The 20,700-nt window shown below is 42.7% G+C and overlaps 1 protein-coding gene and 1 long non-coding RNA gene across 7 annotated transcripts in view; one reads left to right on the top strand and one right to left on the bottom strand.

The window, feature by feature from the left end:
* The window catches only part of LOC105689444 (ankyrin repeat and fibronectin type-III domain-containing protein 1), a 50,363-nt gene that overhangs the window by 28,211 nt on the left and 1,452 nt on the right, over positions 1-20,700 (top strand). For 2 of the 6 annotated variants that reach the window (XM_020854207.2, XM_020854208.2), the window contains exons 7-15: positions 13,431-13,565; positions 13,778-13,856; positions 14,324-14,427; positions 17,079-17,333; positions 17,426-17,728; positions 17,812-18,251; positions 18,346-18,725; positions 18,826-19,435; positions 19,552-20,295. In XM_020854207.2, coding sequence (XP_020709866.2) covers positions 13,431-13,565; positions 13,778-13,856; positions 14,324-14,427; positions 17,079-17,333; positions 17,426-17,728; positions 17,812-18,251; positions 18,346-18,725; positions 18,826-19,435; positions 19,552-20,295 — 3,050 coding nt within the window. Of the gene's footprint in view, positions 1-6,718; positions 7,335-9,319; positions 9,369-9,932; positions 11,250-13,430; positions 13,566-13,777; positions 13,857-14,323; positions 14,428-17,078; positions 17,334-17,425; positions 17,729-17,811; positions 18,252-18,345; positions 18,726-18,825; positions 19,436-19,551; positions 20,296-20,444; positions 20,525-20,700 lie in introns of those variants that run through there. The other 4 variants (XR_001103246.3, XM_012406457.4, XM_048651387.1 and 1 more) reach the window with 4 other exon arrangements.
* On the bottom strand, positions 682-1,741 carry LOC125500081. Its single transcript, XR_007277264.1, has 2 exons — positions 1,475-1,741; positions 682-869 (listed from the first exon to the last, which is right to left on the bottom strand). It is a non-coding gene; the product is annotated as an uncharacterized LOC125500081 (long non-coding RNA).

Below are 20,700 nucleotides of genomic sequence, written 5' to 3'. Positions count from 1 at the left end.
ATATCACCGTTAGGAAGTTTGTAGAACCGGCGATCGGTTGAGCCGGAAATTTTTTCAATCTATTGCTCGAAAATCTATCCGCCTGTTAACTGTAGTGTTCAAAAAAAATCAAACCTCAACATCTCGCGGTTCGAACGTAAGAATTTTTCGAACCTTATGTACGATGGGTCAATTATTTTCAAACTCTGGTCGGTTTATGCGTAGGTACCTGGAGCCCAGTCGGCGATGTGGTTCTCGTGGCGACAGATCGGTTTGCGAGAATGATCTCTAAAAATGTTCTAAAACAATGCAAATATCGCGGAAAGTTTAGTGGTGCGGAGATAACGTGGGACCGTGAATTCGTTTACGTTTTTTTCTCCCTCATTTTTATTCTCGGGGACAAAATTCTCGACCGGCAAGAAACTCGAGAAATTCGTTAGCCGTACCTAGGTCCCTCGTACCTCTCCGAACGTGGGTGTTGGTTTTTGTGAACAAAAAAAAAAAAAAAAAATTTAAGTAAAAAAAAAAAAAAAAAAAAACAGAACTTGATTGTAATTCTTTCGGGACCAGACGCGCCGTGGACACTCCCGCGCAAATTGTACTCACCGTACGTACACGACCTGATGCGATAATTAGAGTAATTGCTTCTGTGCAGGCTGCTAATTGAAACCGGGAGGGACGATAGAAAAACTCACGACCATATTACTCAACGCGACATTTATTCAGTTATTTAATCCTCGAGCTTTATTTATTTGTTCATATGCTTTTTTTTTGGCATTGTTTTAGCTCCATGTTTCCAATCGATTACATAGAAATTCCCCTCGTTGCACCGATTGCCAGTACGTATCGGACATTGTCGAAAACATCCTCGAGCATCTCACGTAGTGCACCTATAGAAATTAATGCAGTTTACCGGAGGTACGAAGTTTGCAGACCGGCTAATACTATGCATGGTAACGAATTATCCCGGGCTAGAAAGCCCGGTCGTGTGAACGAGACCGAATATACATGTATAGGGCCGACTGCAGAACGTAGAGAGTAATTACACGTAGAGTAGCACGAGAGGGTTAGTAATTGAGTAAACTTTTCCGGGAGAATTTCATTTTTTTTTTTGTTTTTTTTTTTTTTCTCTCTTCTTTCGATCAACCCCCGCGTGAAAATTATAGTTGAGGTACGAGTTGAGAATATTAAATGCGACAACGTGTACATATAAGAGGATATTTGTTTAGCCGAGCCGACGACGAAATTTTGTACATATTATACGGTGTATAACAATTCCTGCGAACGTGTGCAGGTATGGCGTGGGTATAATACGGAGTACGAGGCAGGTGCCCAACCCTACCTGATGTCGGATCCCCTTTTACCTTTCTTCCCTCCTTCCTTCCTCCGTCGTCGTCACTCCAACGGTCAACCCGCATGCCCAACTCCTGCAGGTACAGTCGGGCCTCGGAGTAAACTATAATAACGTCTGGAAATTAACGAATTCCCAACTCACCTGCTGACGCTACACGCCTCGATGCTCCTACGGCGGCCCTACAGCTGCTACTCTTGCACTTTTCGTACCTCGCTCTCTTTAGTTTCGTTGGTTAGTCTCGTTTTCTACTCCGAGAGAATCGGTGGCGGTTTTATACTCGTTACACATCGTCGCCGGAATTCAATTCCTCCCGTACAATTTCATTCGATTTAGGTTTTGCCGGAGAAATCAAACCAATGAAGACTGTTAGTAAACCAAACGTGCGATATACGTGCTCCTAACGCAACGCGATGATATTCCAGGCGAAGCGTTAAACAAAACAATCGAGTGATTCAAAAGCTCGTGACCTCTGAGAATTGCTGCTCGGAACGACATAGCAAAAACTTGTAATACCGCGTCATCGCCTCCGCGCAAAACGCATTGCGAAAATACGTGAAACGAAAAAGAAATGATAAACTGAAGAATTGTCGTTCAATTTTCGAGACACTCAAAAATCGCCGGAGCTCGTGCTCGCTAAATATGTGAATCAATGCCAAACGTACGCCGAATAATTACAGAGTGGGGGTTTCGCATGGCGAATTTGGGACAAAATTAAACGCCTGTATAAATATGGATTGTTTGCATTTCCGTGGATTGATAGAATAACCGATGAGTAGCGACGCTTATTCTACACGAGGCAACAAAAGTGACGGATGGATCGAACAGCGAGTAATATCTTGAAATACGCTAATTTTCACAGAGTTCAAAAATGGCTGACCGACCACTAAAGGTCTCCGAAAAGGATATTTTGCGATCAATGGTTCTCCGATAGAAGTTGGAAGGTACGTCTACGCATTTATTCGTTATTTTTCTCTCACCGCGACCCGGTTTACCGGGCGTCATGATTCTTGAGAGTTATGTATATTAAAAAAATGAATATCCACCTTCTTCCCCAGTCCGTGCGAGGTGTATATAGAAAAAAACTGAAAATTCTGCTAGAGTTACAACCACGTACTGAATACAAAAGGCATTGTATTATAGCAGCGATGTATAGTGTATTCCGCTTCTAGTTCTCTTTTATATTTTTATTACGAATAGACGTAGACGCGGGTAGATGACGACAGTTATTCTCATTCGTCAACTTGCTGTTAACTATACCAAATCGTATACAGGGTGTCGTAGTATTTGAACCCAGATAAAACTCGAAAGATTCCTAAATTTGGTTCAGTAATTTCTAATGGAAAAAGTCTCAAACTTTTCCATTTGAATAAAATAAGAGTTTTATCATTCTGCAATTAATTTGTTTCCTCGTTTTTCTCCAACCGCAGTGTTGATTATCCGAACTGCAGTAGTTCGTCGATAACTTTCCTAGGAAAAATATTAGTTCGGATGTTGTTTCACCTCGTCAAAAGTTTATTTCATTAAATAGAACTGAATTCAGAACAAATTTCACGAATTAGAAATACACGAGGGTTTTCGATGTTATTTACAAATATAAATTCGGAAAGATTTTAATTATTGGGATTATTCAAATCGGATATGACCTAATCGAGTACCACCCGACTATCACATTTAGTCCTGTCAACATTACGTACCTACATTTACGTACAGGGTGAATCTTACCGAAGCTACACAGAATGGGTTGGACTTACCCGATTTGACCAATCAGGCGAGTAATCGTAGCGGGTAGTTGGGCGGGGTGGGAATGAAGGAGCGTGTATGGTATATCAAAGGAAGAAGTTCGAAGACCTGATGATAACTGTGTACCCCGTGATAAAATTATTTTTAATCAACTCTCCGGTCGTTTTGCGAATCTCTAGGAAATCGACTCTTTTACCACCCCATTCCCACCCCGACGATTATTAGCCTGATTGGTCGAATGGGCGTATCTTCCTGAAAACCAAGTCCCGCCCATCCTGAACATTTAATAAGACTCACCCTGTATGCGTACAAGTTCGAAGTGCAACGAGTAAATACGGTCTGCAGTGCCTGCATTATATAACAACGTGACGAGTAACAATGTGACAATGATTATATAGGAGAATAGGAGGAGTTGGAGCTCTATTCATCAGGCTCTGATGTCGTTTCGTGGGAGACACGGAATACTGCAGGGAATGGGTTAGCTTTACCGAGGAAATGTCAATTTTACCGGGATATATAACTATTTCTGTTTCCAATAGCAGTTTCCCTAGCGTCCTTGGATTCGCAGTGATCCTCACTACTCGACTCGTGTGTTCCCACTCGGTTTGTTTGTTCGACGTCCGGCCGATGGCGAAGAAACACTCTCTGTAGTGCCATAAACATCGGACGCCAATATTGTTTAACGTTGGATAAAAATCAGCGATCTATCCGTTCGAATCCATACCCCAGATTACGCGAATCGGTCGGATTTTCATGAACAAGATCGAATCTCGACACACCTCAAAGAATTTCTGTGCGAATTGAAGAAAAGGAATGTAGTTATGAAACAAGGGGAGCCTCTTCACTTGAGGAAACGGAAAGGGTTCCGCCCTTCGCCTGCAGGACTCTAGACCGGCGCAGTAACCTGCTATTTTTGATCCGTCCGTTAAAAACGTTCAAGTCCAACACAGGCGCACGGTGAAGAGAATATCGCTACACGTTTATAGGTACGTGACATACGCTCTTCGAGATACGCCCCAAAGAAGCGTTGAAAAAATTTTAAAGAATGAAAAGCTTCGTCGAAGCCTCTTCATCCGACGATATGTCCCCTACGTTCCATGGCTGGTGGTGTCATGCTACAATTTCCGGTGTCTGAAGACGTTGTGATACAACGTCCTCCGGTGAGAGACAGTTTGATGAGAACTGCCGGGCTGTGGAGACGTAAAAATGTGAAATTCGAAAAAATCTGTGCAATTTGTCGAAGCGCAACGCGCAAAGTTCACGTGGAAGAAGAAGCCATGAGAAAATTGGCATACGACTACACAACGCGGATTTGAGGTGCATATTTTAATTGGCAATTTACATACAAACGCGACTCGCATATCGGAACTTTGAAGAAAAACGAATTCGCTTCGTGTACATGCATATATATATACATATACATATACGTCTGTACGGTGTACGATTCGTCGTGTACGGTGGTGCGGATTTCTAGCAAAACCTGAAATTGTCGGGGCGTAAAATGATTTTCCCAAACGATTCGTCGGAGCGAAGCAGGACAAGATTTCACGACAATTAAGGCTTCGATCGAAACCGCACGGTACGATGCTGCAGTTCCATTCATCGAACAGTTTTATTCATTAACGAGTTACAACGTACGTACGTCGCAACTTTCACAGAGTTTATAATCTCGTCCAACTTCGGGCTTCAATTTCGCCCGCGCATGGTATACGTACATACATATATGTTCCGGTTAATACGAGTAACACGGTTACGTCGGACATGTTCGAACTACATGTAGAGATTTGAAGAGCAATCGAAGGTGTTATTGGATAACGTGAAAGAACGTCTCGGAAAAGTCGTTTTGAGTATCTCACCCTGTTCTGTCGACCCTCGTCAGGGGAGCAAAACTTCTCCATGGATCCGACCGATTTTATTTTTATTTTATCTTTTTTTTTTTTTCGTTTTTTCTCTTCTCTGTCCCCTTTTTTCTTTATTTCTCGCTCCTCCATGCATACCTTATATACGTAGGCATCCAGGACGTAACTGACTTGTCGAACGTAGAAGAAGCAAAAACAACCCACCAGCATCCACCAGCCACACTTTATGGCCCTATACACGGCTCGCTCCGTTCCATTATATCCCTACCGCCTCCAGGGATGATGAAAAACAAAAAAAAACAAAAAAGAAGAAGAAAAAAAAATCCCACATGGCGCAGGGGTTAAACAAGATTTTCACCAACCCCTGGACCAATCGTCTAATACCCGGATCGTCAATCGCGTTCGGATGTTGGAGCGACACCAAAATGTGACCTTCACTTTTTTCTTCTGGGTTTTGGTTGAATTTGTTTTTTTTTTTATTTTTATTTTTATTACCTCTGGATGCAGAGTGTAAACGAACCTTTGGGAATGAAAAATAAAGTGTTCCCGATCGATATCATAAAACATGGTTAACCGTATAGCACGCACGGTTCGATGGTGGGAGAACACGAGTATTAAAGCTATATTGTTTGATCGACGTTGGAAAGCGGTGGAATATAGAAATAGGTTTCTCACCAACCGGAGACAATGCCTTCTACGTACGTAGGTGAAGCATGTGTCCCCGCCCCTCGTGTGAACTGGGATTCAAGTTTTCACTTTGAGCATATTATACTTTCATCGGAGATTCGCAGGGCGCCAGATTCGAGGGAAGAGGGGGGTAAAGAACTTTCTTTCGTTTATCGTTGACTCACGCGTTCCAACGCCGGTTTTCCTCGACGGTATTATCGTATGGTATGTATTATCGTAAAGGGGGGAGAAAAATTTACTCCACCAGTTAGCATGGCGTTCTCGAAGTATCTCCGAAAATTCGGGCAAGCACTGCGAGCAAGGCCGTCGTTAGTTTGCTCTCCACTACCTGATCCTGCAAAGGATATTCAGTCCCCAACGCATCCGATGTACAAGGAGACTGAAAAAAAGATCTTTCTAAGAATTGAGACGCTCGAAGCCGCACCTCTTCGAATTGCCGGAAACGACCGTGGAGAATTATATACCTTTGAACACCGTCTTCTTCAGGTAAAAATTCACCCCGAATAAGAAACTTGGAGCATTGCGACTCGCTGTACAGTACGAAAATTTGCCATCCATTTCGTTTTGTATTTACATCGCGGATCGATATGAAGTTTCGATGTAAAATTACGGAGACCGGTCCACTCTCTAATGACAAAATGGTATAGCAAACAACTCGAGATATGTACCGAGTTGGGAGTTAGAAGCACCGTCCGCGCTATGATAAATCTCGATGTAGCTATGGTACGTACGCGAAAACTTCCTACAGTTTATTTATTCTCTTCTAATCGTTCGAGAGAGAAACTACGGAGATTATCATCCGCGTACAGATTTTATTCGAGTCGAGTCCGCTGCTCCGATAATCGCTATAGCGAGGATTATATTCTTCCCTGAATCGTTAGCGATCCGATGATTCTTGGTTCCGTTTATGTTCAATTGGTAAGCGAAATGGAGAACGATGTGGAGGGGCGTAACGTTTGAATTTAACAACTCGACGAGAGTTCCGTACGAGTACGGAGAGCGCGATATCACAGAAGCATATCAGAATGAAGCGGAGTGACGTCGGACAGGGTATGGAATGGGGTCCCCCAGGTCTCTTCGGTTTGGTAGGGATAGAAAACGGGCAGCTGTTCGTTCAGCCCGCAGGCAGCCAGCAAGCTAAGCCAGCCCCGTGTACCCATGTGCTAAGGCAACACAATCAGACGTCGGTCGAGTTGTTGGACGCTGTTCGAAAAATTTTCGAGTAGCTTATGCGTCCGGCACGTTGCATGGGTGGAAGTGAAAAAAAAAAAAAAAAAAACTAAACGTATATCACGGTTGTCGATAAATTTTTCAGTTTTTTTTTTTTTTTCTCTTTTTCTACACATTTTTCCTTTAAATAAACAGTCCGGGAAAGTGTAAATAAAGTGAAATATGGAAAGTGAAGTTTTCAATGGGATACATGAAAACGGAGTGCTTTCGTGGAATTTCAAATATTCCTGGCACTTGAACGGAAAGGAAGACACTCTATTCGTCCGGATACGTTGAGAAATTTAATAATAATAACGATAGGCGTCAACCAAAGTTTTGAAACGATAGTGTAAATGAAAAAACTTTTGGACAAAAGTTTGTTGCGATTATATCGTGGTGAATACGTTTCGTGTAAAAAGTACATTCGGCACAATTTATATTCTACGTGAAGAATAATTGTCGTTGATACGAGGCCGATCCCGACTGTGATAAAACAATACATATAGGTAACTTTCAATGGTTTGAAATTGTAACTAGAAACGAGGGTCCCGGAAACTGGTTGAATCAAGTGCGACTAATTACGAGACTTTTAATTAACATAATCACGTAGTTGCGAGAAGCTGGGACGTTTGCGCGAAAGCCAGCTTATTCTTCCCGATTTAATTATTTGCGTGAATCATTGCGAATGAAAATCCCGCTCAGCTTACGCTGGGATAACCTACTCGTGATCCCCGCGGTTTCTCTGTTACGTATACGTGTACACGCATCGCGATCGACAATTATACATTATTTTCCAGAATATTGCGGGGGAAAATTGTCACAATTCTAATTCAAGCGGTAGTTGCCTATAAAAAAATGACGATACCCCGTCGACGGATATGACGTTCCGTAAAACAAACATAAACCCCGGGGAGACTTTTTCACCTTTTTTTTGTTCGACACGTTTCACGTAGCTCGAGTCCCTGCGACGTTTTAAATATGCGCACCGCATACCTTATGCCTGCTCGTCCGTGTATGTCCTCAGCCATTTCGTTGTGGCCAAATATAATTGTTAACAATGCGAGTACCGGTGAGAGCTCTAATTTGAAAGCGAGAGGAAACGGGAGGCTGTTATACCCACACCGTTTCCGGTTACTCTTCGGATTTAGAAATCAGGTTTCCCTCACCACCGATTATGCGGGGTCTTAAATTTTTCGTGGGGAAAATAATTATTTTGACGGTTCATTTTTTTTTCTTCTTCAAACGATCCCTTATCGTTCTATTATCCTCTATTAGCACACATATGCCGCGCATTGCAATCAGCGAAAATTCGATTACGGGTTTTAGATAATGGAGAATGTTATGTGGTCAATAATACCGTAAAACTTCGGATCGCTCATGGCTACGGATAATCAGCGCAAGCTGTAGATATTCTTTCAGTCGGATCCGTTCAGCCGTTGAACGTAATTAATTGCGATCAGAAGCGAAGTAAAAACCACGAAATGCGACCCTGAATCTCGCGGCGTTTACCTCAATTTTTTTACGTATGTTTTTTGTTTTTTTTTTTTTCTCTCTCGTGCGATCAGCACCATCGAAAATCCTTGGATACGGTGAACGGAAATACAAGATTACCTTCCAGCCCGAAGGAACGTATTTAATACGCGTGTCCTTCCGTTGAGGTTCGTACCACATTCGTCGCGAATTTATCGCGCTGTGTGCACCGTGAATTCCGGTTTTGTTTTTTTTTGTTTTTTTTTTTTTTCTTTAGTTTTCAGCAACGCCGATGAATAATTAAAGTTAGCTCGTAATTTTCATTAAAACGTCGCGTGGACTTGGCTTTGTAACTGTGAATAATTTTGCTCTGTTTGTCATTACGTGGGTTCGCATATTTAACGTTTACTCAAATAACTGTGCGGTCGTTCGTTATGAATGTATATCCTAAAACCGACGTTAGGATGTGACCTACGTCGTTTCATCAGATTAAACTCGGTAAGAATCAACCGGTTCAAACCCCTTATAAGGATAATGTTTCAAAACCACGCGACTTTTCCACACCGTACATGGTTCTTAAGTCGTAACTGGTTAAAAATATATTATATATATATATAATATATATAATTTCACACAGTGCAGCGCTAACGAAAGTGTGAACGAAAGTCTTATACACGCGCCCGCCCATCTACACTAATGTTGAACACGTGCTAACGCAGGCGAATAATTATAAGAAATTTTTTTTTCTCATCATTTCCTTATATTGCGATAAGGTACGAGCCAAACGCAACATCCGTACGAATACTATGCGACATTAATTGTGACCATAGTTGCGTCTGGTTGTTAATTCATTTATTTATTTATTCAATTTTCGCGATAACTAAAACTTTATCAAATCAAATTGCGATAACGCTATCAACTTCCTCTTGTCATGAACTGCGGCGTTAAACGCGTATTCGTGTTGGTATGTTGGCTATAAAACTAGAATAACTCGAGCTTTCACCATTGTCTGTATTTTCGAAGCGTGGAGTGTGTAATGATAAAAAAATTTTGTAAGCAGCAGCTAAGTGGTACGTTGAAAAATTGAGCACTGCTTTTCCGTTCTATCTAGACAACGAGCGCACCTAAAACTGCTTGATTATTTACTTGGGGTTGAAACGCTTAAAATACGTTAAGTAATCCTTCTATACGTCCATACAATTGGCTATTAAGCTCCGACGATAAAGACTAGGATAAGTCAAGGGGTAATCTTTCTCGGGTGGACACTTGGTCAATTTAGTTCTTCAATAAATTTTATTGTTGGCGTCCGTCCGTTGGTCGCCAAAGTATAATAATATGTTATAAGCTCGAGAACCGTACATCGCCGACGATCTGGAAGATCTCGCCAACGTTGGCGGGAGCGGGGGGGGGGGGGGGGGGGAGGGGGGATTAAAACGCAATTAACTCCTCCCACCACTGACGATGGTGTTGATGTTGAAAAGATAAACAATTTGCAATTATTACTGGAATTATTATTAACGAACACAGTCGCACTTGATTCACAGTTTCTTATGACCGCAAACTCTGAGGGCCCGTCGTACTTCGGTTACGGTTACAATCTTTGAAAGAATTGAGTTTGATTTTCAATTTTGCAGCTTTAACCGAGCCAAAGAGAAATAATTAATCGGGAGGATGCTAGTGGTATGGCATACCTCGTACACGGCGGAATAAAAGTTTTAATACGGAAAGATATATTCCGATGAAATTTCGCAAGACCATCTCAACCAGCCCTAAGATGGAGCTGTTGAGCAGGAGATCGTCGAGTAACCCAATTTCATCGCTGAGGAGATCGCGGTCCGTGAGAGCTTCGCTGAAACTGGTTGCGAAAATTCGAAATCATGCGAATCTAAGTGTAAATTCCCACCCCGTTCCACCACCTCCGGTTTCTCTGAATCCCGAAGGGATGGCTCCGCATCAGGGGAAAAGTCCCCTTCGACAGAAAAACACGGTGGAAGATATCAAGGTAAAGGGGGAAGCGAACTCTCGTAAGGGTAGATCCGAAAGAACGGCCGAAAAAGGAAAGAGGATCCCTCCCTCGGAAACAAAAGAAGGGATATTGTATCAGACGATGAAAAGTGTTGGATCTGATCTGGACGAGGTCGTGAGCCAAACTTCTGGAGATAAGAGAGAGAGGAAAGCGTCAAAAAGTGAAGAAAATCGCCTAAGCACATCTGCTTTCACGATCAGGTCCGAAAAATTCTCTTTTACGGACCGCATACGGGGTAGACACAAAAAGAATACGCCCGAAATATTTTCGGAGGGGAAAATAGTGCCGAGATCATCGCCGAAAAATGAAAATACCGTCGCCCCCTGCGGTAAGGAACAAATCGCAAAATCACCGAAAAGTGGCAACTTCTTTCGTCGAGATAAATCGAAAATTGTCAACCCGGTAAACGTCGTCAGCTGCGGATCTCCGGATCGATCGATTCTGAGACTCCAGACGCTTCGTCAGATATTAGGAGAATTTAACTCGTACGAAAATCCAACGTTCAGTTTGGATAACTCGACTAATTCAGACGTTTCCAACGTTCAATTGGATGTCACGGAGTCGTGTAACGCCGGCTCCGATGTCAAAGAAGATCAATGCGAACTGAAAGAATCATTTTACAAGGACTTCGATTCGAGCGAATCGAAATCGAACGTGAGCGACGAAAGTTTGAAGGAAATTCGAAGCTCGAACGAAGGGACGATTTTACCAGATTTACCAAAGTCCTCGAAACCAAAGACGATGGACAACATCGCTAATTTTCTTTATAACAAACGGGGAACAAGCCTCCGTGTTAAAAAATCAAAAAGTAAAAAATCGAGCCCCAAGGATTCCAGAGAAATTGAAACCAGCCAAAAATCTACAGCGGAATTATTTCAGCCAACCAACACTCGACGAAGGCTGAGTACTTCCGTTTCCAGTTCGAGTACGTTATATGGCTTTTGCACACGATATCTATAGTAACGGCATCACCGATGCTTTTCGATTTATTGGAAATATTCATTCCGGCGGAAGCTTTTAATTAGCAAAGTACCACCATCAAGGGTGTCTTAATTAACTTTTGTACACAACCGATAATTAATCAAAGCTGCGCGTTATAAAATCACGCCTCGGCATACCGATGTGATGTATACATGCACACAAATACTACGCAATTTCCGAACGATCGTTGTCATTTCTCCGAAACGACGGTAAATTTAATCGAATTAAATAAAACCGAGGTCCGGTTTCAATTCCATCGACTTCGAAGAGTTTTCATTTCAATGATTTCTACGATTCCACTTCCTATTCGTGATTTCTGGGATTGCCATTTCTAATTTGTTCATTCCGCACGAGTTCGTAGCCGTGTAACGCTTCTCGAAGGAACGTCGTCGTATAGTTCTCATCCATTTCGCTTCCGGAATACAAACTATGTTAGAGAATCTTCTTACCTGTCTGACGACGTCAAAGACGGCCAAATTGATTCGCGACCTACGTTCGAATATTCTCAACACTTCAATAATACACAGAGGGTGATCAAAAATGAAACCGACCCGCATTTCAAGCCGTAAAATGAAAATCGAACGCCTCGACGAATCACGGCCAGATACACATCAAACCTGGATAAATTTTCGATCATCATTTTTTTTTCATAATCACCGGCGAATTTCTTGAACAATTTCTATTGAGTCGGTATGATTCGACGGCGGATAAATGTTTTTTTTTTTTGGTTCTTCAAAGCGGAAACGTTCGGTTTAATTTCTCTCTTCAGTCGGCGGAAAAAGTTTTTGCCCAAGGATTCGTCGAGCTGTTCATCTCTTCTGATTGAATACCTTTTTTTTTTTTTTTTTTTTCTTTTCAATTCCTAACCACCCTGTACGTAAGGAAAGCATAGAACTCGATTTTCTCTCAGAACCTGTATAACTTAACTAGCGAAGAACCTGCTGAAAGAGCTGCATTCAATGAATCTATAGGAGACACCGGTGCAAGGTGACTTCCATTACTTTACGGAATGGAATTTAATTCGATGGCGCAAAATCATCTCGCGATTTATCGTATTAATGTACCATCGCGTATTTACAGCCAGCGCCGCTATCGTTTTACATCATCCACAATATGTAGAAACCGTAGAAACTTGACTCGCAACTAATTCGTCCGGAGTTTAGATTCCCCGGCGATTTCGCGCTAGCCTTTAGAATCTCCGGAGTGAAGTTTTGTTCTTTTTTTTTAAGTTTTTTTTCTCTCGTTTACTCCAAAACGGTACTCCGATTATCTACTTCACGTATTCCGACGGATAGGCGTGTACCATATGTGTGTTTGAATATAATTAGTGGAATACGGACGCTTATTTACATCCACTACATTAGAACTTTGCTACCGCGCACATGTAACGTTTGATTATATATATGTAGAATTGTTACGCGCAGCTGCCGCATACAGGGTGTATTGTTTCGAAACGGAGGTCCGATTATCCGCAGAAGTATAATCACGTTCGAAATTCCGGATTTGAAAAAAATCACGTAGAATTTCGTACCCCGAAAAAATGCCGAGAACCGTTTTCTCCGATACGGCGATTAATTTTCGTAACAATCGAAACCCTCGTTCGAAACGTGACACCTTGTAGGGTGATTCGCAAATCACACGTTGCGTAAGTCATGTGCAAACCATCGGTAATGTCCAGCACAATGCTACCAATTTCTCGACGCGATGCCGAGCTCTCGACGTTTGACATTATAACGGTATCAACGGATCAACCCCCGCGATGGCGACCGCAGGATATGCGATCGGTCAGAGCGCTAAATTTCTCTATAAAATGATTGGGGGTACTATTATACATTTGAAAAAGCAATTCACGCACGTTCGTAGAGCTGGCGTTCGTTTGTCCCGCAGTTAGAGTCCCATGGAGGAGAGATAATCTTGGGAAGCGCGCGCGCGGTCGGGCGTTATTGTATCATCGGATTTCCGTCGAGCGTTGTACCCCACGTATAGCCTGCGGTCGGGGTATTTTAATTTAATTTAAATTCACGTTTAATTTATACGTTTTACTTGTTACGTTCGCTTGTATTATTTTCCCCCATTTGTTTTTTTTTTTTCTTTGTCTCACCTATTTTTAATTTGTTTTCGACAGTGTTGCCTACGCGACAAGGCATGGAGTTCCTGGAGGGATTTGGAAAAAAAAAGCACCAACAACAAATTCAACTTGTCTCGGCAACTAATTTGAATCCACTTACGGCACAAGCTAGTCTCAACGTACATTTACACGGTATCTGATTATTGGTTTATGATTTACATTTGATAAAATCCCGCTTCAGTTCTTTCACCTATTCCCGATACTTCAACATCACCCAGTTTCACCCCCTCGCTGTGTAAAGTTGACCTTTATCGATCCGGTAAAGAAGAGAGAAGACGTTTTGCGTAAAGTCGAACGTGAAAATTAACGAAACGATAATGAAGATTCTTTATCTTTAATTACAGGTCTGTTCGCTGCGGTGGAGAACGGGCACTTGGACAAAGCGAAATCGATACTCGAATCTACGGACGTTGACGTAAACAGGTAGAGAATCCAACTTTGTTACACGAATTCAAAGTCGATCGGTAGAAAACTTTATAAATTTTCAAAGCGTTACACTCGTGCCGGTCGTATAGAGACTGTTACTCCTTGGCCCAGTATTTGGTTTATCGCCTTGACATTCTGATCTCATGGTAAAGTTTCAACCTTGCTTCATAACCAACAGCGAGCTGAAAAATACCCTCCACTTTATAGGGTCCACCGGGCGACGGAGGTCGCGAGGCAATTCTGCCGAACTGCACTGCGCTATTCCCATATACTTTTCTCTTTTATTAAAAATTTTCACCGCCGGTATTAGTCTTATACTCAAGGTACCGCGTAACTCCCCATTCGCCTTGATATTAAGTTTTAACCCGTTCAAACTAATTGAAAAATCTTTGGACGTTATAATTATAATTTGCTCGGTTAGCATCGTTTGTATTGTAATTGATGTTGTTATTTTCTCTCAACAGTGTGAACAGCGACGGGTTATCGCCGTTGGACGTTGCTGTTCTCAGCAATAACAGACCACTCGCAAAAATGCTGGTCGCATTTGGCGCTCAGGAAGGAAACCAATGTGAGTCGACGAAAATTTTCATATTCACCCACAGCCAACATCCCGATGACGTTCGACCTTCGATACCGATTATTGAAATTGAAAATTGTATCCGTATATTATTTATGACCGAGGAAATAAATGCGGAGTTCTTCATATTCTTTTTTTATCCGATACCGCGAAGGATGATAGAGATATAGATATAGACATATATATATGTAGAATAAAAGGAAAAGTCGACACGTACGTGACGCGCGAGCGGTTTGGTATTTTGATTGCACAATCATAATCGAGTTACGCACGTAGTAAACTCGATATGACGTATAATTGTAATAATTAATGCTCGCGGGATCGTCTAAGGCAAAGATCAGGACAACGGAGGTGATCGATTATCGGAACCGCAAGGTCTTTCTAGTTTCCGGTAACGATATCATTTAAAGAAGAAGTCCGCTATCGCGTGAAGTCTCGGCCGCGTGGTGATCGCGCGGAAGACAATGATACGTGCAAAAATTCTGGGCACGCGTTCACCGAGTCACAGGCGACGCCATGCGCCTAAGGAACTCTGTGCCGTCTGTGAGCACATTACCATTTCATCGGCATTCGCGTTTCTACATGGGTGATTTCACGACGAGCGAGTGAGGGAACTCAAATTATTTCCAAAACATATTTACAACGATCTACATCGAAAAAGGAGGTAGTCTCCGAATTGTACCGGAATTGTTTCCCGACGAAATTCGGGGGGACCGGAGCAACTTCGTTCGGGAAGATATGTACATTGGTTTTCGATGTGGATCGTTATAAATACGTTTCGGTAATAATTTGTAATTTCACCGATTCTACCCGGTCTCATTTGACATGAAATCGTCCACGTTGTACGTAGCTACGTATCAGAATACACGTAGAAAATCTGATACCCTAGTCCTACCCACACATCGATCGTCCTTCTACACATGCTTATCAAGTAACTATACGTATCGACCAACATACCTATCTTTTTCTGAGAATCATACACACGAGTACCAAGAGGGGGGCAGCATTAACCACTACCATAACATGGCTTGATTTGTTCCTTTCTGGCTTTCTCGGTGAAACGGACAGACTAACGGACGAACGGACCATCGGGAGGTCTGGCTTTGCTGCTTAGCTCCAGAGTGTTCGCTCGATCGCCACCGGCAACTTATCCTTAGTGTCTCGCGATCGTCTCGAGTATTTGAATTTCCAGCAGATCTTTGTCCGAAGGTGTTCGCTTTGTTTCTCGTCCGAGCTCCGATTCCGAAGCAAAGAGTAATAACGGGTCTTACGGTGTGAGCTTTTTTGTTGTTCGAAAAAACTGAGATAGTACGGTAAACGTATAAGTTGACCAGACGAGATAGAGAGAGAGGGGGGGGAGCGGGAGGAGTTTTATCATTTGAAAGTGAAAAGTTTTAAAAAGTCGGTATGCGCCGTGATACTGCAACAGTTGTGATAGAATCAAAGGAAGATTGTACCGTGGAGGAAATGGATATTGTGAATATATTAACGTTGAGGAGGAGCAGCCGAGAAGCGAGTACGCCGTATTCCTCTGCCTCGGGTCAAATGTCTGCTTCAATTTCATCGGTTTTGTAGACGGAATCAGACACGGCGGACTTCTCTAACGAATAAAATTCATTCCAAGATGATTCTGGCGAGCTGTTTGGCAAAACTTTATATGAACACGACGTTTATTGATACCAACAATATCAATTTTCTCGATATCCACAACGCTGATGGTATGGGAAACACTTCGAAAAAAAAAAAGCTATAAGTAAAATATTTATAGTCTGGCATTCGTACTTACGTGTATACCTGTATTCGCGAGATGAAATATAGTTTATGCGACACGAACAACCTGGCGCAAGTATACCTGTACACCTCTCAAAGTGATAAAGATCTTTACGCATATACGTACACGTATATGGTCGCATCAAACGTCAAATGCAGCCTCGAGTGTATATAGCTATTACAAAAGCGTGTCTCTGACGTTGATGTGGAAATGTTTTTCAGACCGTGCGTATACTTCAATACATTGATGTTATACCGTGTAAAATATTTTCATACAGATGTAGCAGTTATACTCGTTATCTCGTTCGTGTCCGCGAGGATTCACAACGAATAATTATAGATCTTTGCCATACGAATGGAGAAAAGGATGATACCGGCGATAGATATTGATTTTTTCCTCATTACATCGTATGTGAAATCCTTGAGTAATTTTATACCCTGTGATTACTTTTCATTTGCCGTATGCATCTATCGCGTACGAGTATATATGATAATATTATATGATCGTGTAACGCTCTCTCCGCCGACGCGTTCGTACCGTTAACATCGAATGGTCCCTCGAGCCCAACTCCGAGTTGAACTTTAACTATAATAATGTAATATTCCCTTATCCTTCTGCACATCCCCCTGCGCTGACTAGATTTAATATTCCAGCGGTCATATTCCCGGGGATCCCCACGTCATTCACTCGCGCAAAAAAGGTCGACTGAAGAAAATTTCATACACCGCCCACGGTATCTCCCATATCATTGTCAGTTTCAATTGCAAACGAGAACAACAGTATGGAATAGCAGAAGATTAGGGTTGATTTTAGAAACAAACGATGAATAATGGAATCTTCAATCCTACAGTGACCCTATTCAATTTTTTAGTCAAATCTCCGGAGTCTTTGGGAAGCCATTTAGCCTCCTTACTTTCCGAAGCGGAACACAAAGTCCAAGAACTCGGCGGAAGCTCGAGTAGCACCGGAACGACGCTTCTGGAACCTCCGAGTCACAGGGCGAGTTTCTCGACACCTCACAACAATCTAACCGGATGTGGAGGCAGCGCGGAAGACAAGCAACTTGCCATCTGGGAAAGGAGAGCTCGAGCATTGAGGAAAATGTTACTGGGTTTCGACCAAGCTCGTAAGATTAATTCACCTTTTGTTCGCAATGCTCGGGAATTGAGAAATTCTCTTTATTGAAAACTTTCGGCAATGAACCGTCTCCGCTTTCAGGGCCACCAGATATGCCATTTTTAGTGGCTGTTGACGTCACCGGTACGACCTCGGTCACGGTTAGATTTCAAGAACCAGATTCACACGATTCTCCTATATGTACAAAGTTCAAGGTTCAGTGGAGCGTTAGGGAAGATTTTTCCATTATATGCGGAGACAGGGAAGTATTGGATATGAAACAACGGGAATGCAGGGTAGACGATCTCACACAGGGGCAAAGATATTATTTTAGAGCTGCTGCTGGAAATTTGAAGGGATACAGCAGGTTCAGGCCGTCGACACCTGCTCACGTTACCCCAAGCAGTAAGTGGTCGGAGTTAATTGGTTCGCGAAACATTCGGAAAATTACCAACGGAGTGACACTGCTTTTACTCCCTATTCTTCAGGTTGGAGGGATATCGACGGTAGATTGCCACGTTTCGCCGGTCGTCTTCAGCAATTGGATACTTTATTTACGGATATACGACGACCGGAGTATACGCAAGAGACGCCGGCGGTTCAGCGACGAAATCATAGAAAAAAAACCACCATCAAACAACTCTTTACCGCGACCAGCAAATTTCAAAAGAATTTAAGAAGAGGCGTCTTTTTGGCTTGCTTGTTGTACCACGAGGACAAAGTACTCGTTACGAACGAGGACTTCTTACCGGTCATAGAAATTGATGAAACTTATCCTAGCTGCATTTACAACGATTTTCACTGGCTCATGAAAGTCGCCTGTACCTGGGACGACGTGAAGTCCCTCAGACAGGATATGGAGAAGAGTCATAGCAGTTCAACCATTCACTTTAGGATAAAATTACTGCAGGCTGCCGCTCAAATGCAAGTAAGTTTTCGGCAAATTTAAACTCCACGAATTTTCTTAATTAACTACTTACGAAGCTAATTAGAGCCGAAACTAATTAGAGAAATGGTTGCAGGCTGCTCTCTGCATACAAGATTTGGGTCAACTGTATCATAAACCAATCAGAGATGTTCAGGGAACGTTGGTGCTATCCACTGTGAATTACGTTAAATCGCCAAAGCTGGTGTCTGTCCTAAATAGTCGCTGGTTGCCACTCAGCAAAGTTACCAAAAAATTGATTACCCACGAAGATAGCAGTGTCGCCGATATCCTCATGGCTAGCATAGCAGAACAGATGACCTACCACCAAGTCAGCAGCGTCAATCTATCCAAGGGATTGTATTTGGGATATCTGAAGATGCAAAGCAGTGTCGACTTGATCCAAGTAGTCGTGCCCGCAAAATCTCCGAACGTTCTGCCTCACTGCAAAATTCGCGACAATCCTCATGTTTCTGCGTGAGTATCACCGTTCAGTAATCGACCAGTGTTTCGATCAATGTACTCCGCCAACGATTCCGCGGAGAATGACGATGCGATAAAAATTTTTAAATTCCAGAGAAGAGTGGGAATATTTGAAACGCTTGACCAAAATTCAACCGGGTGATCAAGCGGTTCTGGAGGACTCCGAGGAGAAGGAGAACGCGACCAACGAATCGCAAGGAACCGAGCAGCAGAAATTATTTGTGGATCTCGTGTCCGCGACAGCCAGAAGACTCTTCAGTTACATGGAAATAAACCCGGACGATTCGTTGAACCATCGATTGTACGACGCCGAGGTCATTGATTTGACACCGACCGTATCGTTTCTGATAACGGTACCTCCGGCTGAAACGGCTTGTTCCGTACCAGGGACGAGAGAAATCCTCTTGAAGAGGGGTGACCTCCTATCTTTGCCTATCCAAGTATTCGAAATGGTGCACCTGAACACCTATCAGAAGGACGTGATAAACAGATACTCCCGATTGAGCTGCATCCTCGAACTCGACACCGCTCTGGCGCAGCACAATCACCGCGAAGCTTTCAGCTCCACCGAGCTCAGCGTAGCCAAGGACAAGTTGGTCAAATTACAGGATTTGCAGACTCAAGTCAACACCGTTTGGAAAGGGGCTAGGTGGCTCATCGACGTTATATCGTTCGCAAGAGACAGAGGTTCGTCGCAGCAGAACGTGAGTCGTTGTTTTTTTTTCAAAATTTTTTCCATGATCTATTGTTAGTCGATGTCCTTGGTACACCAGCTCGAAAGATTTCTGGTATTCTGATCAGAGTTACTGACTCTTTCCAGGTGGGTGGCCAAATGGCAGGAATTCCGATGAAACTTCTGCTCAATCTTGATCGTAATAAGAACAGTAACAGTCTGAAGCGTAGTTTGTTGCAATTACCTCCACGGGATCCCAAGTTGGTAAAATCCAGCCCCGGGCGCGGCAGTTGGCCAGGTCCTAACATAACGAATTCAACTTCAAATTTGTTGACGACAGAATTCAGTAAAAGTGAACAGCAACTTCCGAGCGGTCAGTACATCCGTAAGGGTAGCAACACCTCTAATATATCAACTGGATCCGAGTTGATGAAAAGCAGCGTCACGTCAAAAAACAATCTGATCCCCGTTCAGGCACCCAGACTTCCTCCGTCGAAATCTGAGGACACGTTGCTTTTGACTCATTACAAGCATAGCCCCAGAAACAGATCCGCCACGATAACTTCTGCGTCCGCGAGTACGAGTCCGTTGTTGAGTATAAAACCGATTCTGTACGGGGGATCGCTGCTGAGTGTTTCAACGGCGATGACAAACACTACAAGCATGTTGAGCGTTAGCAATACCAATTCGGACAGTCTTCATTCGTTGAGCAGTGACGAATACTCCACTCCGAATTCAAGCATCAGTCATAAAGCTAGCCACGTCAAGTCCAAGATTTCGAAGCCGACGGCTAGCGTAGCTGCGATAGCCACTTCCGTGATGGAGAGTCAATTGGCTGAGGAAAAAGATGAAGCCACTATGATGCCCGCACCGCTTCCCGGGATACTGCAGGTAGATTGGAAATAGTCTTGTCACGAAGGCGTAACAGGTGCCTTTGTTAAAGTTTCAATTGATCGTCACGATTTCCATTATTATTACATAGATCGAAGACGCGTCTGCTATGCTATAGAAATTAAGTTTCACTAATATTTTTCTTGTAGGAGACTCGAGTTTGACGTGAAAATATTACCAGCTCCACACTCGGTCTCCTATCGTAGCCCGATCGGTATAAGCGTTATAAGTAAGCCTCGCATTCAAATTTTGCTTTGCTTGAAAAAAAAATATATGAGCTAATCGACGTGATTGGTTACGCAGCATGATGAGCTTTGAAAAAGTTAAAATTTTGTCAGTGTGAATTGAAGAGTTTTTTTTTTTTTTTGGTCAAATTTCCGGAAGGAAATTACTTCTTTTTTTGCA

This window comes from Athalia rosae, chromosome 2 (genome assembly GCF_917208135.1).
Source record: "Athalia rosae chromosome 2, iyAthRosa1.1, whole genome shotgun sequence".
Classification (NCBI taxonomy): domain Eukaryota; kingdom Metazoa; phylum Arthropoda; class Insecta; order Hymenoptera; family Athaliidae; genus Athalia; species Athalia rosae.
This window is presented reverse-complemented; position numbering and strand designations above follow the sequence as displayed.